The sequence below is a fragment of the Sphaeramia orbicularis genome, chromosome 13, assembly GCF_902148855.1.
Source record: "Sphaeramia orbicularis chromosome 13, fSphaOr1.1, whole genome shotgun sequence".
In the NCBI taxonomy this organism is placed as follows: Eukaryota; Metazoa; Chordata; class Actinopteri; order Kurtiformes; family Apogonidae; genus Sphaeramia; species Sphaeramia orbicularis.
The window spans coordinates 24,857,543-24,880,188 of record NC_043969.1 but is presented as its reverse complement, the minus strand read 5'-3'; the positions used below and the strand labels follow the sequence as shown (position 1 = coordinate 24,880,188).

The 22,646-nt window shown below is 37.8% G+C and overlaps 2 protein-coding genes across 2 annotated transcripts; one reads left to right on the top strand and one right to left on the bottom strand.

The window, feature by feature from the left end:
- Positions 1 to 1,110: 1,110 nt before the first annotated feature.
- Positions 1,111 to 11,458, top strand: sarm1 (sterile alpha and TIR motif containing 1). The gene is made up of 8 exons (XM_030152200.1): positions 1,111 to 2,220; positions 4,166 to 4,784; positions 4,867 to 5,079; positions 6,509 to 6,600; positions 6,684 to 7,010; positions 8,290 to 8,479; positions 10,142 to 10,263; positions 10,575 to 11,458. The coding sequence occupies exons 1-8, from the start codon at positions 1,760 to 1,762 to the stop codon at positions 10,684 to 10,686; spliced, it is 2,136 nt and encodes a 711-aa protein (XP_030008060.1). The 5' UTR covers positions 1,111 to 1,759; the 3' UTR covers positions 10,687 to 11,458.
- A 210-nt stretch (positions 11,459 to 11,668) lies between these two features.
- Positions 11,669 to 21,166, bottom strand: slc46a1 (solute carrier family 46 member 1). The gene is made up of 6 exons (XM_030152201.1): positions 20,618 to 21,166; positions 16,448 to 16,839; positions 15,413 to 15,891; positions 14,404 to 14,487; positions 13,691 to 13,847; positions 11,669 to 13,545 (listed from the first exon to the last, which is right to left on the bottom strand). Exons 1-6 carry the CDS (start codon positions 20,933 to 20,935, stop codon positions 13,491 to 13,493), a joined length of 1,485 nt encoding a protein of 494 aa, XP_030008061.1. The 5' UTR covers positions 20,936 to 21,166; the 3' UTR covers positions 11,669 to 13,490.
- Positions 21,167 to 22,646: the final 1,480 nt, after the last annotated feature.

Below are 22,646 nucleotides of genomic sequence, written 5' to 3'. Positions count from 1 at the left end.
TGAAGAAGAAGACGAAGAACAATGTCATAGAATGTCTGATATTTATTGCAGGGTTGCTCAAAAACAACCCTGCCGTTACCAGTTATCACCAACAGGGGCCACCAAAGAGAACAAACAGAAATCTTTAACACTGTTACTTTAATACTATTAAAGATTTTCATTTTAAAGCATGAAATTAGAACTGCATATTTTCATTATTACAAATTATTTAAGTAACCTCATTTAATAACCTCAGAAAACATATGTAACTATGTATCAGAACCACAGTTGTTATCTTAAATAGGCTATGACTTGTGAAAAATAAAACTGCATGTGTGGGTCGCTGAATAACCCCTTACAGAAAAACATCTAACACACACACACACACACACACACACACACACACACACACACACACACACACACACACACACACACACACACACACACTAATACATTTCTTTTCTCTTCTTTTTTTTTTTTCTTTTATGGGCTCAGCTGGCTGACAGGCAGCTGTCTGTACTGATAAGGCAGCAGCCGACACCAACTGTACTCCCAGTCATCATTGCCCATTTTTCTGACACCATTGCTTGTGTATCCTCTTTTATTTGGACATTTTACCAGGGAGTATCTCACACTCCTTTTTTTTTTTTCTACTTGTCTTGTCCAGCGTCCTAACAGCAGAATAGTAGTACAGTAGTACTAATACATTTCTGATGAACTTGTGTGTTCTTTCACCTAGAATCACTTGTTTTATCATTCATTTACACTGATAATAATTTATTTTTCTCCCAATACACACAGACAGGAATGAGCAGTTACAATGAAATCCATGGATCAGTTTTGTGTATCATATAAAAATAATTGAATTACTTTATAAAACTCATGTAGGCATGTTATTAAAATCCACTGAATGCTTCTTTAATGCAGTCACAGAATACTTTTACTTAGTATTAGTTCCCTTTTGGATGTTTTTGTATAAAGTATGTGTTATTTTATTATTATTCAGGCTGGAGAAACATTCCTCACAGAACAAAGAGGTGTTTCCTCTCTTCTCCAGTAGGGGGCCCCGGCTTTGTTTACAGCCGAGATGAGCGTGGTCTGAGCGGCAGTGGTGATGCAGGGGGGAGGGGGAGGAAAGGGGGAGGACAGGGGCTTCTTGTCCTCTTCATCACCGGCAGATTCCTCAGCTGGTGGGCGGCGCACATCTGACCGGTGGACCCAGGCATTCTGCGGCGGATGGATGCGGTAGCTCAAGGGGATGCCATTGGACGGCGGGGTGATTTTTCTGCAGGAAATAAAGCGCGTCGGATGGTGTAGTAGGTGAAAAGTGCATGAAGACAACAGGCCCGTCTTTGTCTGGAAAGCACACAGGATGCAAATGAAGACGCAGACGCAGAAGACTGTCAGCTACTTTCTCCTCCCAGAAACAAGTGTTTGATTTCCAGGCTGTCAGTTTTCCTCTGTTTGTGGATGTGAAAGTGTCCAAACAGAGCCAGTCCAGGTGTGAATGCGTCTGTTGGATGGAACAGCCAAAGTGTCCAGTGCGCAAATACGCACTCAGGATGCACTAGTGGATGACATCAAGAGAGGTGATGCAATTCTGTTGTCACTGAAAGCTGTCATTTCTGATTTACCACAGAGGCCTAGCAGGACGCACACGGACCCAGTCCACTGTGACGGATTAAAGGCCTTGTAAACACTCACATCCACCTCATCTTCCGGCTTATGCCTCTACAACAACCACAACCACAACCACTGACACTCTTTCTTCCGGTAGATGCTGTTATCGCTGACTCTCTTCCTGTCGTGGATCTATCGACAATTCTCCATCATGTTCAGTTCCGACAGACTCACAGTTCCAGATTATGTCAGCCGGCTCCAGAGCAGGAGGAGCGGATCCTCCGACCCCAGAGCGGTCTCTCCGGGGATCAACGCCGATGTGCAGGCGGTTCTGGACACCTCTCTGCCCGCCCTGCGCAGCGCCATCAGGACGCTGAAGACGTCCAAGGATACTTCTGGATCAGATGAGACCCGCAGGGCCATCGCTGAGATCTATCAGCTGGTGGAAGAGGCCTGGGTTCTGCCCACAGTGGGGCGTCAGGTGGCCGAGGAGATCTGCAACAGGATCCGGCTGGATGGAGGCCTGGAGCAGCTGCTGCAGCTCCAACAGACTCCTGCTGTGGACATCACCTATGAGTCTGCAAAACTACTGGAGCAGATACTCATCTCTGAGAACAGGTACAGCAGGGGGGTCTAACTCATGTTAGTTCAGGGGCCACATTCAGCTAAATTGGATCTGAAGTGAACCAGTAAAATAATCACATAATAATATATAAGTAATGTCAACTCCAAACTTTTCTCTGTATTTTACAGTGAAAAAAGTCAAATTAAACAATGAAAAGGTTTACATCAACAACAGGAGTGTCAAACATGTGGCCCGGGGGCCAAATGTAGCCCACCAAAGGGTCCAGTTCGGCCCCTGCACTCTCAGAAATAGAGGGAGGAGATCAGAACATTTATGTACTCATAAGCATATTTTTAAGAATGTTCTCTCAAAAGCACAATATTGGTCTTTAGGAGGCTAGAATTGCACCTTTAGACTATGAAAAAGGGTCCAAAGTTATGTAAAGCACATATTTGTACTATAAGGTACACTGCAGCATTAAAAAATGTGTGTAGACCATGAGAATAGGCTATAGGCTAGCAGAACTGAACAGTAGGACTAATTATAGTTCAAACTGTAGGCTTGTGCATTATTTATTATATATCGTAATTACTCTATATTATATTTAATAATAATGTGTGTTTTAATTTAATAGGCCAATTAACTCAATGATAATAGCCTAATAATTTATTTATCTTATTAGAACCTCTGATTATTGCTATAATCTCAGTTTTATCAAGTTTTCATTCACACCTCCATGTCTTGATGTCATAGCTTGCCTATACCATTTTTTTTTTTTTTTTTCTCAATTAGGCCACCGGTTCAAACTTTAAACATCATGGCATTATCAACTATATGAGAGTTTTCTTTCCATGTAAAGTACTTAAGATACAAAAAATGGACCATTTCAAAAGGGTACAGAAATGTCTCTGAAAAAAGTACACCCCCAGCGACAAGCATTTGTACCCTTTTAAGTACAAGCTGGTACCTCTATTTTTGAGAGTGTGGGATGTTTTTGCCAAGTGCAAAAATTCCACAGTCTTGAATTGAATTAAGCAAAAAAAAATTTAGCTTGAATTAAGGAAAAAATCTTGAATTAAGGCAAAAAACCACCAAACTTCAATTAAGTAAAAAAAAATCTTGAATTAAGCCAAAAAAAATCTCAAATTTAGCAAAAAATCTTGAATTAAGCCAAAAAAAATCATCAATTAAGTAAAAAAAAAAAAAATCTTTTCATAAATGTAATTATGCAGCATGACAGTATAGACTACGGGTGTCAAACATGCGGGCTGGGGGCCAAATCCGGCCCACCAAAGGGTCCAGTCCGGTCCTTGGGATGAATTTGTGAAATGCAAAAATTACACCAAGATATTAAGAATCATTTTACTCCAGGTTCCACATTCAGACCAGTTCAATCTCAAGTGGGCAGGACCAGTAAAATACTATCATAATAACATAAATAATGACAACTCCAAATTTTTCTCATTGTAAACGTAAATATTTTCATATATTTAGACTAAAACAAAGAATAATTTCGCAAAAAATGTGACTAACCTGAACAAATATGAACAACCTGAAATGTCTTAAGAGAAGTAATTACAAATTTAACAATATTCTGTGTGTCATTTTAAATGTTTTGTGTATTTGTAGATCCACTGTGATTTGTACGTCATAATGTACATATGTAAAATGATAAACTGAGGCAGAATATTGTTAAAATTACATTTTTTTTTTCAGTTTGTTCATGTTATTCACATTGTTTGAAAGGATAGTTTGTAGATGTAAACCTTTTCATAATGTAAATTTACTTTTTTCGCTCTTAAACATAGATAAAAGTTTGGAGTTGACATTAGTTATATATTATTATGTTATTATTTTACTGGTTCTGCCCACTTCAGATCAAATTTAGCTGAATGTGGCCCCTGAACTAAAATGAATTTGACACCCCTGGTATAGATGTTTGTCTGCCTGTTGGACTATTCTTGTATTTGGTTTTGTTAATATATGTCTTATTTGCAGAGATTACGTGGCTCGGATGGGTCTGGGGGTCATCCTGAACCTGACGCGACAGCAGGAGGACGCTCAGCTGGCCCGTAGTGTGTCTGGCATCCTGGAGCACATGTTCAAACACACCGAGGAGACGTCCGTCCACCTCATCTCCAACGGGGCCCTGGATGCCCTCCTCTTCTGGTGCCGTGGTACAGATCCCACTGTGCTGCGTCACTGCGCCGTGGCCCTGGCGAACTGTGCCATGTACGGGGGCCACCGATGCCAGCGATGGATGATAGAGAAACAGGCAGCTGAATGGCTTTTCCCTCTCGCTTTTTCCAAAGAGGATGAACTCATACGCTTCCATGCATGCCTGGCTGTAACTGTGTTAGCTGCAAACAGAGAAATTGAGAAAGAGGTGGTGAAATCTGGGACTTTAGAATTAGTAGAACCGTTCATCGCGTCTTTGGATCCGGATGACTTTGCCCGCAGTTTACTGGACAGTGCAGACTGTATGCAGGGGAAGACGGCGTCTGATCTGCAACACCTGTTGCCGCTGCTGGATGGCACAAGACTGGAGGGAAAGTGTATCGCAGCTTTTTATCTTTGTGTGGAGACCAGCATTAAGTCCCGTCAACGCAACACCCGGGTACAGTCACTGTCCACTGAGCAGTTTTTGATGCTTCCTGTTTCTTTGCTGTGATTAAGTATAATTTGTCCTCCTTTCCCAGATATTTCAAGAGATTGGAGCAGTGCAGAGCCTCAAAAGAATCGTCATGTACTCCAGTAATGGTACAGCTTGTGCTCTTGCCAAGCGAGCGCTAGGCATGATGGGAGAGGAAGTGCCAAAGCGCATCCTGTCATGTGTCCCGAACTGGAAAACCTGTGAGGTGCAGACCTGGCTGCAGCAGGTTGGCTTCAGTGCATATTGCGATCGTTTCCAGGTGTGTAATATTCTGTACAGTGTTCTGCACTCACCAACAGACGCCAAATGAATGACCATTAAAGACATTTTTCATGGTGTCTTTGGTCAAATTTAAGACCTTACATCACAGGTGTCAAACATGTGGCCCAGGGGCCAAATCCGGCCCACCAAAGGGTTCAATCCGGCCCGCGGGATGAATTTGTGAAATGCAAAAATTACACTGAAGATATTAACAATCAGTGGTGTCAAAATGATTTGAATTCAAGTTCCACATACAGACACATACAGTCCAATTAGATTTCAAGTTTCTCAGACCAGTAAAATACTATCATGATAACCTATAAATAATGACAACCCCACATTTTCTCTTTGTTTTAGTGGTGTAAAAGTGTAAAATTACATGAAAATGTTTACATTACCAAACTGTACTTTTACAAAAAATGTGCCTAATCTGAACAAATATGAACAAACAGAAATGTCTTAAGAAATGTAAATGCAATTTTACCAATATTCTGCCTGTTACTAAATGTTTTGTGCGATTGTAATGCATATGTGTAAATGAGAAACTGACAAACTGAGGCAGAATATTATTAAAATTGCACTTGTATTTCTTAAGACAATTCAAGTTGTTCGTGGTATTTTCAGATTTTTATGGAAACTTTGTAGATGTAAACCTGATCATAATATAATTTTACTTTTTTCACTGTTATTATTTTACTGGTTCGGCCTACTTGAGATCAAATTGGGCTGAATGTGGAACTGAACTAAAATGAGTTTGACACCCCTGCCTTACATTCACAAAAATAACAGCCTTGAACCAGTCTTAACCATGTTATAAACCAGCTGACATTTCTTCATGACTTAAGTTTCTGCTGCTAATGTTCAAGCTGCTAAGGCTCATACCAGATAAGATAAGATAAGATAAGATAAAATATGCTTTTATTAGTCCCATTAGAGGAAATTCCAGGTTTACAGCAGCAAAGTACAAAAGCACACAAGAGCAAAAAAGTGCAAAATCAAAATGATCAATGATTATTGGATGCTCCACTCAGTATGATCACTGTTATGCTAAAATGCTAAGCACTAATTACAAATTCTTTGCAAAAATTTACGAAGCAAAATATAGCAATGCCATTTATTGTGTCTATGAAATTTTTAAGACCTTTGAGAGTCATATTTAAGGATCAATGATCAATTTTAAGGATTTCCTAGAGAAAATTAGGTAGTTAAGAGCTAAATTTAGGACAGTCAAATCTGAGACTTTTTAAGACTTTGTGAGTACCTGTGGACCCCCTGTTTATAGAAGCTGAAACAAGTAGGACATCTAATCTGATTTCCAAAGCCATTGTAGTTTTTATTTTCATTTTGCTAGACATTATTTTAATTTCAGTTACTGCTTGTGTTAGTTTTCATGAATTATAATAACCCTGATTTATATCATATCACAGGAGCTCCAGGTGGATGGAGACCTCCTGCTGAACATCACAGACCAGGATCTGATCCATGATCTGGGCATGACTGCAGGTCTCACCCGCAAGAGGTAAGTGTTAAAACCCTGTCCACTTGAGGATAAAAGTAAAGTCATTCATTTTAAGAATATCATTGTTTTCTCTCATCCTTCAGGTTCCTGAGAGACCTGCGTGTGTTGAAAACATACGCCAACTACTCCACATGTGACCCGAACAATATGGGCGACTGGTTAGCAGAGGTGGACCCTTGTTTCCGCCAGTACACCTATGGCTTGGTGCAGTCAGGTGTGGATCGCTACAACGTCCAGCACCTGACTGACCAGCAGCTGGAGCGTGACTGCCTCATCCTCAACGGAGTCCACAGGGCCAAGATACTGGCTACAAGTCGCAAACCGCTAAAGCCGTGCCACACAGACGCCCAGCCTGCAGGACCTGACGTGTTCATCAGCTACAGGCGGACGACCGGATCCCAGCTGGCCAGGTCGAGATTCAAGATTCAAGATCCTTTATTGTCTTTCAACAGGTTACATGAAGAGACTGGCAGTGAAGCAGACAATTTTAAAAAGAACCACACACATTTAAAATAGAAAAACACACATTTAAGACAGAAGCAACAAAAGCAAAGTGGAGGTAGTCATAACAATAAATAAATAAACATAGAGGAGGAGAAATGACTGGAATATAAACAGATTATGGCACATTATATTGTAGTAAAACTGGCTGAACATTGCACAGCGTTATATGGAGGTTATGTTTTCATCTGGGTTTGTCTGTTGGTTTGTTTGTCTGTTAGCAAGATAACTTCATTTCATTTTTCATTCATTCATTTCATTTGTTTGTTTATTTTGAGCATTTATAGTATACAAGCAAATTCAAAATTCCCCCCCCAAAAAATCATTCATTTATACTCGAAAAGGAGTGGGAAGAAGAAAAACTTATTTAATCCCACCCCCATTCTCATTCAAATAACTGAACATAACGTTTTAAATACTCACTCCTATCCTTCGACTTCAAGCCAGAGCAATGAGCAAAATGGAACAAAATAGGCCTATACCAAATTAGAACTAGAAGCACTCGGAGAGCGCAGACCTCCGCCAAGGCTGATCAGTGGCCCCCCCCGTGGGCCCCCCCACCCCCGATCACCACCAAAATTTAATCATTTCTTCCTTATCCCATTTCCAACAAACCCTGAAAATTTCATCCAAATCTGTCCATAACTTTTTGAGTTATGTTGCACACTAACAGACAGACAGACAAACAGACAGACAAACAAACCCTGGCAAAAACATAACCTCCTTGGCGGAGGTAATAAACTCATTTGACAGTATTTACATTGCATAACCAAACTGTGTGTAAAAAAAAATAGAAACAAAGTACATTCCTGGTGGTGTTACCACAGGTAACAGTTAACCGTCAATTTACATGATGATTACATACCAACAATGGTAAAGACAAAAAAACTGCAATGCCAAAAGTGGTAAAGAACAGCAATAATTACATACCAACAATGTTAAGAAAAAAACAAACAAAAAAAAAACTACAATAGCACTAATGGTAAAGGGCAGCACATAACTCAAAAAGTTATGGAAGGATTTTGATGAAATTTCTAGGGAATGTGCTGAAATGATGAAATGAATGAATGAAATATGCTGATTTGTGGAAGTCCAGGGTAAAAAAGTGATTTTATTTACTCTACTTGTGTTTTTTCCTCCTCTTTGAATACTAAAGGTCAGTGTTTACATTTTTTTTTTTACCCTTAGCCTCCTGAAGGTGCACCTCCAGGTTCGAGGGTACAGTGTTTTCATAGATGTAGAGAAGCTGGAGGCCGGCAAATTTGAGGACAAACTGATTCAGAGTGTTCAACGGGCCCGGAACTTCATCCTGGTCCTGTCTGCCAACGCATTGGACAAGTGTATGGGAGACACTGCCATGAAGGACTGGGTGCATAAGGTCAGAACTTCAGGGTTAGGATGCATATTGGCTCATTTTACTTCAAACTTCCACTCATTCAGACATAATTGTACATCCAAATAGCAAGGTTTTTGCATTTAGGTTTTAAAAGTAAGGAATATGGCAGATGCTACAGGGTGGGGAAGCAAAATTTACAATATTTTGAGGCAGGGATTGAAAGACAGTGTATGACCAATTAGTTTATTGAAAGTCATGATAATTTATTTGCCACAAGAAAATTTACATAATAGAAAATGTATTTATTCTATGTGTCCTCCTCCTTTCTCAATAACTGCCTTCACACGCTTCCTGAAACTTGCGCAAGTGTTCCTCAAATATTCGGGTGACAACTTCTCCCATTCTTCTTTAATAGTATCTTCCAGACTTTCTCGTAATAGTTTTGCTCATAGTCATTCTCTTCTTTACATTATAAACAGTCTTTATGGACACTCCAACTATTTTTGAAATCTCCTTTGGTGTGACGAGTGCATTCAGCAAATCACACACTCTTTGACGTTTGCTTTCCTGATTACTCATATGGGCAAAAGTTTCTGAAAAGGTATGGATAATAGTGTTAGGTATGATTATGACATCAATATATGTTTGGTTTCAAAACAATTGACGTAGTGCCTGCTGAGAAAAAACAACTAAATGTTCATTGTAAATTTTTTGCTTCCCCACCCTGTACATTGGATCATAGTGTTAGAAAGTGTGTCTTCTGCAAACTTGTCACACTTCTATGTAGTTCTAGACATTTTTGTTTGTAATGAGTAACATGGTTTATCTGGTGATGAATCCTCAATACGGAAAGCTCATTAAATTTGTCATTTTGTGAGATTTTTACCTTTTCAGTGAAGAGAAAGTAGGCAAAATAACAGCATAGCAGATATTATTACATCATATCTTAGTGAATATACTGAGTTGTGTCTTTAGTATGAATGCTCAGAGAAGGTAGTTGTCTCAGAACTGACCTTATAGTACTTTTGAAAGAACTTTGTACATTAAAAGATAACTTGTAGGTGTTTTTTGGGGCAACAAACTAGTATTGTAAGTACAAAGTATGTTGACTTTTTTACCTTTTAGCAAAGATTTTTTTCCCCTTTAACAAGTAGTAGAAGTTAGAGAAGTCACTGCTTAGTTTAATCAGTTGCAGTATTCATCTGAAAAGCATAAGATGTGGAAGGACCATTTTAGTTTAATGAAAAGATGTCGTTTATGGTGGAATTTAGAAAATGTATTTTACTGCTACATATGCTCGTCTAGACATTACCTCAGGAAGGTTTACTACGTTATACATTTCAGTAGATTAAAAAAACTTTTAATAAAAAAATCAAATGATAGATGAATTAAGGACAGATCAAATGTAAAAACCATAATCTCTATAAGTGGTATTTTTTGTGTATGTGGGTTTTTAAGTTACTGATGTTGGTTTATTTTTCCTCTGAAGCATCTCTGTGCACCGTCTGTATGACAGCTTCAATATCAGTGAAGCTTTTAATTGTGTTTTTCCTATAATATGTTCTGGTTATTACATTTTAGGTATGTTTTCCTCATGTCTGGGATGTGAAAACACAAGCTAGATTTATTACAATTTGGGACAAAAAGTGAATCTTTATGTTTGACATCTTTGTGTTTTATTGATGTATAATTATATTCTTTCAGGAGATCGTCACAGCCTTGGCCGGGAAGAAGAACATCGTTCCTGTCACTGATAATTTTACGTGGCCTGACCCCATGTCTCTGCCAGAGGACATGAGATCAATTCTAAACTTCAATGGCATCAAGTGAGTCGTTGTACACTCTGAACACGGTGAAAAACCAGATGATATTTCTAATTCCATTTGTAGGTAATTAGGACATTACATTTCACTGCTAACCTCAGTGATGTGTGATGTGTGCACATTATTTAATTAGACAAAAATCTCTCGTAATTGGGTTAAACCTGCCCACAACCGATGTTTCCTTTTTAATGTGATCTCATTTTTTTAACCTATAATTAACAAGCGCATAATCATCTCACTAGTTGTACATCTTTATTTACTAGAGACATCTGCCCCTGACTGATGTATATATAATTCCCACCCTTTCTTAACAGATGGTCTCATGAATACCAGGAGGCCACAATTGAGAAGATCCTACGTTTTCTGAAAGGAAACCAAGATCAAGTTGACGGTCCTGACTGTGCTAAAGGACTGAAGAAAAAATAATCACCTCTCCTGAGCTCTAACAACTTCCAGCGATGCCAAATTTCACATGGCCGACAGAGAACGGGCCGGCAGCCTTTGCTGCGCCCACATGCATGTGAAACAAATTGGATAAAACAAAAAAAGTGGTATGTGACATAACGTAATGCAAATAATAATATTAAAAAGGGATTTCAGATTGTATATACTAAACTCTAAGCCTTTAATGTTAGTATCCTCATACAGCTGTAAATGTGTAATCAGGTACAGTATCTGCCTTCTGTCTCAGGAAAATGACTGTGATTAACCTGCCGTCACTGGCACCCAGCAAAACCATCAATAGCAATTTATGAAGCATCCACTGATATTTACGTTTCCTTAAATGTTAGAAGCAATCATTTGTCTTAACTACTTCTGTCATATGCATTAGATGGACCAAAGCAGGTCTCTGACTTTGCCAACCTGTCTGTGTTGTGTTTTTATATTTGAGCTTAGGTAGAAAGGAGACTATTGAGTTCATTACAAAATAAAAACAGCTAAATGTTATCTGTGCCTGACATAATCCAGGAAGTAATTAGCAACAGCACATCATTCTAACTTTACCAAATGCAAATACAATGTGTGGGTAATGAAAAAACCCCATGGAGCTGGTAGTTTCCCTGATATCCCCGTTGTGATGGATTCTTAAGTATATTACAACACATTAAAGTGATGTGTTAATACCAGTATGATATGGTCTCATTCCCCACAGTGATATGTCTGCTGAATAATAAATGATCTGCCTTGCAAGTGAAAATGTATGCTTGTCAATCTTTTTAACAAATCAATTGTAATTATAAAATGTGGCTTCACCTGTGTGTGGAATAAAATCAACTGAAACATTCTGCTTCAGTTAAGACAGCTGTTAAGTCTTAAAAGTAACTAAAGGAGTCATTGCAATGTGTTGGTCACATTTTATTGTTCAATAAAACAATGTTAGTGTGGCTTGACAAGATTTTTTGCAGCCCAGGACAGTTACACAGGAACATTACACATAAATATATGCATACTGTCTTCAAACAACTGCAAGTATTTAGTCTTGATTTGGCTTGTTTTTTGTATGCATTGGCTTACTTATTTTGTTACACAGAATTTAATTTGTTACCATTATATTTTTATTTCAAACAAGATAAAAAAGTGTTGAAAATTCAAAGTGAAAATCTTTCATTTAAACCTGAGAGTGAAATGTAAATTCTATCACAAATATCACAAAGCAATAGTGAAATTAAAGTATACTGGCTGTAGCTCAGTGTCAGCATAAATGTATGTTCATGTAGATCAGTTCACAGTATCTGAATAAATACCTCAGTTAACCTCTAGATTTCCCTTTGAGCATTTTAAGGCTGGTTTGGCAGCTCTTGTTCCCTCATTCTGCAACCAGGACTTGACCTCTGTTCATGCACTGATTGTGGTCTTGTGCTGTGGGACTATCTGGTGTTTACTGTGGTGGTAGTAGTGGAGGTCCTTCAGGGAGTTTGGACACATCTGTCTGTTTTAGAGACAGGAGGAGGAGGGGGGAGTGAGGTCTAGTTGTAACTCAGTAATCCCTGGATGCCAGGATGGTTTCAGTCTCTGCAGTGGATTACCAACAGTCAGGTTTTAGCATGTTTGACTGTGAGTCATTGATCGATATACAGCATGAAGCCATAATAAGATGACTCTCTAGTTTTGGCTTCACTGCAAGATGGTTTTATAGTCCGCTTCAAAGTCGTACATAACATTTAACATTTAGAGACATAAACCAGAGAGTGTGCTTCATACTAATTACACTAACAAACTTCAACACTCCGATTTTCAGAAACTCTTCACAGTCTGAACCAGCGACTGTAATATCGAGCTGAACAACTGATCAAAATATTATGGAAATGAAATTTGTCCAAGTACATTATATAACTTGCAGGAGATGCAATTTTTTTGATAAATGTAAAATGACATCCCATTACACGGTACACAGACGCCCTGTATACAAATCAGGAATCAGATACAAGGGAACATGTGCCTGGTTATTCGGTACAGTCCCCAGCAAAAACGTCTTTAAAATATTCGATTTTCTGCTGTAAATGTGAAATATAAAAAATTCACATACAGTCCCGAGATGTGTCAAAACAGCTGCAATATAATTCAATAATTTTTGCATATTGTTCAGCCCTACTGTACAACAATCATACTGAAGGATGGAAATTTGCATATTTCTAGTCAAGTTATAAATAACTGACTTAGTCACTATTGCAATAACAATCTCTAAAAACAAAACCTATGTCAGTGAATTCATATTATTGTAATAGACTAAACTGTTTGTCTAATCCTGTAATACATCTGGGCAGAACAGATTGTAAAGTTGCCATTAATGAAGGCTCCTCTAACGTACAGTACTTTAAATGATGAATCTTTGCTTGATACTGTGTAGCTGAAATTTCCGTGTGGCCAGCACGATCAACTGTAGTAAATGAAGTGAACAAGAAAATAGAAGGCACAATCTTTGACACCCCTCAATTATACTGTAATTCAAATTTTTAAAAATCCCTTAGAAAAGAACTCTTTGTTCATTGTATAACTTAATTTAATGATGAAATAGCTGTCCTTTATTCCAGTTGATTTTTTATCCTCTGGTCTGGAACTATCCACAGTGACAAGTGGAGGAATTATTTCTGTGACTTCATTACCACTGGAGAGTTCCCAATCAGTGTACTGATATTAAAAGTCTCTCCCATCAACACAAATGGACATATTGTCTCCAAGAGTCCTTTACAAACTGATAAACCTGACTTTCACAGACTCCTCTCTTCAGGTCAAGACGATGTGGAATCTCTGCGATGTCTCCTCTGGTCCAAACACTCTAGGGTACTAGAAAGACAATTGCTATTAATATTTATCTATTTGTTTTACTTAGTATTTCTGAACTGGTTCTGAACTAAATTCTTGAAGTTCTCTCATTTTCAACGATAATACACTTTTCAGATTCTAAGAAATGAAGGAGGGCTGGACTCACCTAATGATTCCTGTGGGGATTAACAGGATGATGGCAGCAAATAGGAAGGGGAAGCCCTTCATAAAGTGCAACGTAGCTGGGTAGAGAGAGTTAAAGACACTACTGCCCACCAGAAAACACAGGCTCTCCACACAAGCAACAGAGGCAAAAAGGGCACCTGAAAAGACAGAGGCATGTAGTAAACCCTGCAGGACACCAGCTGTGTTATTACATCAAAGATCACAAATTAAAATACACTGTCACACCATGAAATTAAAATAATCTAAGTCAGTGAACTGAGGCAGCTCACAGCCCAACTTCCACATGTGTAGAGTACAGACCATCTGGTGACATTTCATGGTTGTAGGTAAAACAATGCATTTTTGCTGTTGAGAAAACTCACCTTTTTTACATACTTCCCAAATTGTTGTGTTGTTAATATGTTTTGTTAGCATGCATGTAGGAAAATATCATAATTTAGCGTTCTGTTATTCCCAAAACACTTTAGATTTGTAATCACCAGTTTCATTTGTCATGCTCTGGGTCACTGTTGGTTCCTAATCTACTGGATCTTTCTTCAACGATTTCACACTTTCTCGGTTTAAATCATGATTCACTTATTTCACAAGTTATTAAATTGTGCATCATGATGCATATCATATCACCAGGTCTTCACTGATACACAGTCATATTTCTCATGTGTAGCAGACTGTAGTACATGGTGAGTGACTGACCTTGTTCTGATGGGTCCACCAGCTTAGACAGCTTTGACCTGAGCACAGGTGTTGCAGCCATGAAGAGGAAACACAGGCCGTAACCTGGGGATACAAAACCACAATCTAATGTGACATACCATGGTAAGAGAACAGAAAGTACAGCACGAGAAAAAAAATCACAGAGATAAACAGAAGTAAGCCTGTACTTATGATACTCTAAATGTGAGTACAGAACAATATTAGACATTGATGGGTGTTTGCTAGTAGGATTATATAGTTAAAGTTTTTCTTTACTTTCATAAAATGCCTTTATACCCAAAGTTATTCACCTTTTTTTAACCAAAGCTCCAGATATCTTCAACACTAAGCCCAATATAATTTAAAGATATGCAAAAAAAAAAAAAAAAAAAAATCATACCACTTATTTTAAGCAAAACATTTATATTCATGGCTTTTAAGACATTAAATATTATTTGGTTGGGGATTTTGCTGTTTTATTGGACTGTGTAAGTAATGAGAGAAAATAAAGGTGTGGAAAGATAGGATTCACAACATGCATATAGTCAGAGCCCCATGGCACCTAAAGACTTTTTTAGCACTGACAGAATCCTCCTCACATTAAAGTAACATAATCAAATGAAATATAGAATTTCTGAGGCTAACTGCTCAGATGATCATTTCAACAGTAACATAAGCAACAACGAAACCATAATAAAACAATGACCAATGCAAATATGTTATTGGATGAGATGGTCTGTAAATTACTGTGACGATATTTTACAATCTGAAATCTCTCCCTACATGCATGGACAAACATATGAAATCTGTAAATAATCTTCATTATTTTCATCATGCATGCATGTTTATTATGAGTTTGCTCTCCAAGATAATAACTTACAGTAGACTTATTTGGTCTGTCTCTTTTTGGAACTGGTACAGCATTAGTTTGATTCAGCTGTGGCCAAAACAAGTATGTATGCTCTCATAACTTGGAATGGAAACAATAACAGCCTGTAGAGTCTCTCACCTGTGAACATGAGCTGGGTGGTGTCAGCTACAGAGAAGACCACCAACCCTGTAATATTAGAGACCAGACCCACAAGAGCCACCCAGGAGTCCTGCAGGCAGCGCTGCATGACCTTCAGCCCCAGCAGACTGCTCAGGTAGGCCAAGTGTTGAGCTGCTGAGCCATAGCCAATCAGGGCAGGCCCCCAACACAGCGGAGAGCTCAGCTCGTACAACACATACAGCTCCCGGCTGCCGAAATGTACAGCCACCACCACGAAGAAGCAAAGTGTGTAAAGCCACAACTTGCACCTGTGTAGTCGTCCACCAGTCTCGCCGACACTGCCTCCTGTTGAGTACAGGTGCCAGACGGCTTTGTGGTGGCGTGAGGTGAAGAGTCTGGCACTTGGGTCTTTAGTTACAGATTCAGGGACCAACAGGTAAGAGTAGAGAGCTGATGCCAAGCTGGTGGCCAGCACCAGCCAGAATGGATTGATGTACCTAAATAAATAAAACAAATACAACCAATACTGATTATTTTGGCTGCATTTTGTGTGCTGCTCATCAAATTTTATGCAAATTCATTGGGAAAAAGTTGTTGCTTTTGAGAAAAGTACACAACATAAAAGACAACAGATGGACAATACAACCAAAATCCTTTATCAGTGTAATGGTACATAATACCTGGGCTATGCAATATTTTATCACATTTGATTACTTTCGTTTTTTATATATAACCTATATATTTTTTTCTAAATAAGCATAACTTCCTTATGTAAAACATTTTTGCTTAACACAGAAGTTTAAGGACCTAATAAGAACAAAACACTGCAAAAAATTTAATAGTGTAAAAATACCTGGTGATCATTTAATCCCAGCTTTAATGCAAATGACACAAATATTTTCAAATATTACTGGTTTCATCACTTTAAGTTGTCTAATAGTTTCAGTCATGTTACTTTGAAAGGCAGCAGTCTATCTCTTACTTGTAGACTCATTTCTACATTCACATGGTGTAATGCCACTCCTATCACTTACATGTTATACTACAACTTACCCTTGTGCCCGCCGCCACTGACCACCTATGATGCTGGCGAGCATCCCAGAAAGGCCCAAACAGGCCTCCAGCACAGCCACCCTGAAGGTGCGAGACCTTCTGTCACTGACATCAGCTATGTATGCAAAGCACCCAGCCAAGATGGAATTGAAATCACCCAAAAGACCACTCAGCATTCTGCCCAGAAGAAAGTAGGCTACGGGCAGCTTCAGATACATCACCACTAGGTAAACAATTGCCTGGAGTGCCATGCCAAGGTTGGGGATGATGAAGACTGGTCTGCGACCTGCCATGTCACTCCATGAGCCCAGGAGAGGCACCACCAGCAGGCTCAGAGAAAAGCCCCCCAGGCTGAGGTACAGGTTCCAGTGTGCTGTTAAGGTTTCTACCTCCTGGAAAACACAAAGGGGACAGTGGAGGAGTTTAATGTAGAGCTTGAGGAATTTAGCACTTAATCAGTGTGTGTCGGTGCCTGTTGGTCCATAGAGCAGGACTAAAAATGACTACTAGACTCAACATCTTAAGAACATATTCACCAGCTGCATCACCATGTCACATGGCAGCACAAACGCCTGCAGAGGGTGGTGAAGACTACTGAGAAGATCACCAGGACTCCACTGCCCCCTCTGCAGAGCATCTACCCCACAAGAGTCCACAGGAGAGATGCCTCCATCATCATGGACCCCAGCCCCAGTACAGATGGTTCACACTTCTTCCCTCGGACCGGGGGTACAGAAGTGTGAAATGTATGGCCACTAGACCAAAGAGCTGTTTCTTTCCCACTGACATCAGACTCCTAAACAACTAACAGGAACTTACAACCATGGATTAACACTGTTAACCTCATGTAACTGTATTATCTGTTTACATTTTCACTTACACAGACAGAATTGCATTTACATTTGCAGTGAGTATTTTTGCACTGTTTTAATTTATCATGTATTTTTTATTTTTTTTATTTTTTTTTTTAAATCTATCTATTTATACTTGTTTTTATATATTTGACATTCAGTGAAGAGCAAACCAAGACTTTCACTGCACAGGGAAAAGGGAATGCTTCCTCCCTGTGCATATCCTCTTGAGACCCAGCAGTGCATTTTTGTCTGTAGGGAAGAAGAGTTTCACAGCTTGACTTAAACAAAAAATGCTGTCCACTGCATAGGATATTCTGTAACAAAAAAAGGAGTCTGAAAAACTGTTGAATTATGCTGTTTCCAATCAAGACAATTATTTAATGTACAAATGCCAAAACTTAACTTTCCTAGAGGATATGACATAAACGCTTTGAATGTTTCCAAAGTTGTGCATACATGTAAAAATAACCCCTGTTCTTAGTTTCAACTTGTGACTGGGGTTCCTCTTTTTTGTGCTAAATGCTGTGGTGACGTTTAAACCTTATAAAAAATACCACATTACATGGTTCTGAATATATTTGTATTCTATTGTGCCATTGTCATATATGTTTTTATGTTGTATCTATTGTTAGATAATAGTTGCTATTGTGGTGATTTCCTTCTACTACTTTACTACTTACACTGGTCTATAATTTTTTTCAAAGAAATGATCTGCTTCAGGGATTAAATGTGCTAAACGTTACATATTTTAATTTGATTAATTGGAAAACAAATGACCCAACTGGTTTGCTGACGTTTTCAAGGTATATGATAAAGTGTTATTATACATATATATATTGGTTTATGTACATTTATACAATAGATTTATAAATTATCCATTAGCCCCACACGATAAGTGGATTGCAGACATGAGGTTTTTACATATGGAGAAGATGAGATGTACGCAAGCAGGATCAACAGCAAAATTCTATAAAGCATGGCAACCTTTTCTAAAATTCACAGAAACCTATAGAATGAACAATATATCATGACTTTAACACCAAATCACCACTCATCACCTGGATAACTGTAGGTATGGTACATATTTTATTTCTGTCTTTTTTTTTTTAAAATATATGTATCTATGATGTTGATCTGTGATGTTATCTATTCAATTTTATTTAATGTATTTATTTTTGCTTTTACTGTTTTCACATCTAGACTTTGTATGAATGCTATATGCCTCCTGTCCATAACCCTGATGTCTTCTGGTAAATATATTTACATGTTTATTACCTCCGCCAAGGAGGTTATGTTTTTGCCAGGGCTTGTTTGTTTGTTTGTTTGTTTGTTTGTTTGTTTGTCTGTCCGTTAGTGTGCAACATAACTCAAAAAGTTATGGACAGATTTGGATGAAATTTTCAGGGTTTGTTGGAAATGGGATAAGGAAGAAATGATAAAATTTTGGCGGTGATCGGGGGGGGGGGGGGGGGGGGGGGGGGGGGGGGGGGCACTGATCAGCCTTGGTGGAGGTCTGCGCTCTCCGAGTGCTTCTAGTGTTTATATTTAAGTTGGGGGTGGGGACTTGTGTTCAAAAACACAGTAGAAATGTAAAGATTGTATGAGGTATCTATGTTATGCTGCTGAAAATCCATAAATAAAATTAGAAATAAATAAATAAATAAATCCTCCACTAGCTAGAACCTGTAAAGTGAATGTATTGTAATGTTGCATGCAGGGTTTGGAAGTAGATCTGGTGGCTCTGAGACAAATATTCCTTTAGAGCAGGGGTGTCAAACTCATTTTAGTTCAGGAGCCACATTACGCACAAATTGATCTCAAGTGGGCTGGACCAGTAAAGCAGTAGCATAATAACCTGTAAATAATGACAACTCCAGATTTTTCTTTTAGTTTTACTGCAATCAAAATTAAATCATGAAAATATGTACATTTACAAACTATCCAAACAAAATTATGTGAATAACCGGAAAAAACCTGAACTTTCTTGAGAAAAATAAGCGCAATTTTAACAATATTACACCTCAACTTACCATTTATACATGCGTATTACAGATTGGATCTACAAAGGCACAAAATATTTAATAACAGGAAGAATAATGTTAAAATTTCACTTTCAAAAGTTCAGGTTTTTCACATTTTATTATTAAAGGATAGTTTGTAAATGTTAATATTGTCATAATTTAATGCAAGTTTTTACACTAAAACTAAGAGAAAAATTTGGAGTTCATTATTTATAGGTGCAACGTAATATTAGGTTTTTCTCATTAAACTAAGAACATTTGGAGTCATTATTTATAGGTTATTATGCTATTATTTTAGTTGAGATCACATTCTTCTGTATGTGGAACCTCAACTTAAACAAGTTTGACATCCTTGATTGTTAATATCTTAAGTGAAATTTTTGTGCTTTGCAAATTCATCCTGCGGGCCGGACTGGAACCTTTGGTGGGCCAGTTTTGGCCCCCGGGCCGCATGTTTGACACCCCTGCTTTTGAGTAAAACCTATCCTGTCATTAATTCTCGAATTTCACATTTTGACCCAAGCCTGTGTCTTAGAAACTTCAGCTAAGCAGCATTTTTGACTGGATTTTTCTTTGTCAGTGACTCACAGGTGGTACAATTTCACTACTTTTATTCTGGAAGCATTTTCCTTGTAGACCAGTGTTATCAGTCCTGGTAAACTGTCCTGTTTTGGCCCATGGGAGTGGACTGTTTTGGACCTGTGGCTCTTTCTGGTCTTAACTCTTTCATGCATGAATTAGTCAATATTTTTTTATTGAGTGATTTTATTCCTCTTTAGGCATGAAAAAACAAAACAAAACAATGCAAATGATTTTTTTATGAACCTATTTTTTTCATGGAGTTTCAAAAATGTCCACTCAGCTGGACACCATGAATTTAATTTTTGAAGCAAAGAAACATATATTTAAAATCCATCATCAGAAAGGGATATACTATGTGAAAAACATGAAATAAAAACATTTTTAATGCCACTAATCAGATGTTTTCTCACATTTTATCTTACTCTAATACTAGTTATTACTCACTTCATGGAGATAATTAAAAAAAAAAAAAAAAATGTTTAAGAAAACGATTACTTACTTTTGATTTACACAAAAGCGTGTTACTGCAGAGGAGGTTTATCAAGAACAGCAAAAATGACTGTAATAGTGTGAATGTCAGTGTTTGTGAAGATGCAGAAGTGTCCACTGTGTTGGCTGACATGGAACTAAAACAACTAAACCCATAAATATTTAAGAGAACAGCTGCAGAATAAGTGTCCAGTACATGTATGAGGGGGTTAACCCTCCGGTACCTTCTGTAGGGGGTCTGGGCGGACGGAGCTGTTACCGCACTCGTCCGTCCTGGATCCGTTGTAGCCCAGGTCTTCGCTGATCCGGTCCCACAGATACTGGGTGGACAGCGGCGCCTGTAGGGTCAGGGAGAACATGGACAGGAACAACACTGGCTCCACCGACACCGGATGCGTACATGCGAACGGTGGTCGGACGGACCTAACGCCGACCTCAGGCTCGTCTTTGAGCCCAGATGAGCCGGTGGTCGACGTCTCTTCGTCGGTTGATCCGGTGTCCAGGACATCGCTGAGAATCGCCGCTGTGTCCTGCTCATCCATGTCCAACTGGGACAACTGTAAACATGAACTAAATTAACCTTTTAACGTAACGTTTACAGAATATTGTATTTGTGCAACAGGTTAACCAGCTCCCTTGTTTTGTAGTAGTGCTGGAGCTAGCTACATTATGCTAACGCTACTTTTTAAAACGCTGTTAAAAGTTAATGAGCTACTTATGTTCTGGCTCAGCGAAATACAGAGGGCAGTAGTACAGCACTGTGAGTGTTTACAGAGTGACCCCTGCTGGACAAACAGGGGAAGGACACCTGTGTTTACATTAACCTTTGAGCACATTAACCAGTGGTTTTGGACCTTGGGGTCAGGACCCTACAGGGGGTCACCTGGAATTCAAAAGGGGTCGCCTAGAATTTCTAGTAATTGATAAAAAAACAAAAAAACATACTAATAAAAATTAAATTATATAGCCTAAATGTTGTCTAAAAATAACATTTATTTGTAACATATTACAGCAAACTATTACACAATCAAAAACAAATTAATTTTAGCAAATAAAATGTCTCCATTTTGAATGTCTGGGGTCAGCTGAAATTTCTAATAATTTATTTAAAAAAAAATTAAAAATTAAAATATACTAGTAAAAATTTACATTATATAGTCTAAATGTTGTCTAAAAATAACGTTTATTTGCAACATATTACAGCAAACTATTACACAATCAAAAACAAATTAATTTTAGCAAATAAAATGTCTCCATTTTGAATGTCTGGGGTCGCCTGAAATTTCTAATAATTTATTTAAAAAAAATTTAAAAATGAAAATATACTAGTAAAAATTTTCATTATATAGTCTAAATGTTGTCTAAAAATAACTTTTATTTGCAACATATTACAGCAAACTATTACAAAATCAAAAACAAATTAATTTTAGCCAAATAAAACGTCTCCATTTTGAATGTCTGGGTTTTGCCTGAAATTTCTAATAATTTATTAAAAAAAAAAAAAAAAAAAAAAAAATTAAAACTTACTAATAAAAAAACTGTACATTATATAGTCTAAATGTTGTCTAAAATGAATGTTTATTTGCAACATTGTATAGCAAACTACTAAATGATCAAAAACAAATTAATTTTAGCCAAAAAAAAGTCTGTTTTGAATATCTAGGGTCGCCTGAAATTTGTGATGTTAACATGGGGTCACGAGTCAAAAAACAGTTGAAAAGCACTGACATTAACATTTATTGACCTACACATGATTGTTACGAGTACAATAATTGACTTTTTACAGGATCTTGCATCCTGAAATTTCTATATATTATTTATTTGAAAACACTGCAAATACTTTTGGTAACACTTTATAATAAGTACACACTATGAAGCATTAGTTAAGCATTAACAAATACTGAATTCATTACTTATAAAGCATATTCTGACATGAATGCTCGTTAGTATATGGTTTATCAGCACAGTTATAAATGTTTTACTCATCATTTGTAATCATTCATCATTCAATCATGCAGTTTGTTTGATAATCCCATGTGCTTTGCCTTTCCTTTGTTAGAATAACTAAGACTTTTGTGAGTCTTTAGGCATTGCCAACCTTTAAATCTCATTTGTAAATGCTTTAGATGGCACAGATAGTCCACACTTTAGATGAGCTCACATCATATACGTAATTAATGAGTAGCAAGTGCTTTATAACTACCTGAAATAATGAATACCTGTATTAAGAACTTTTTATAGGCTATCTATTGG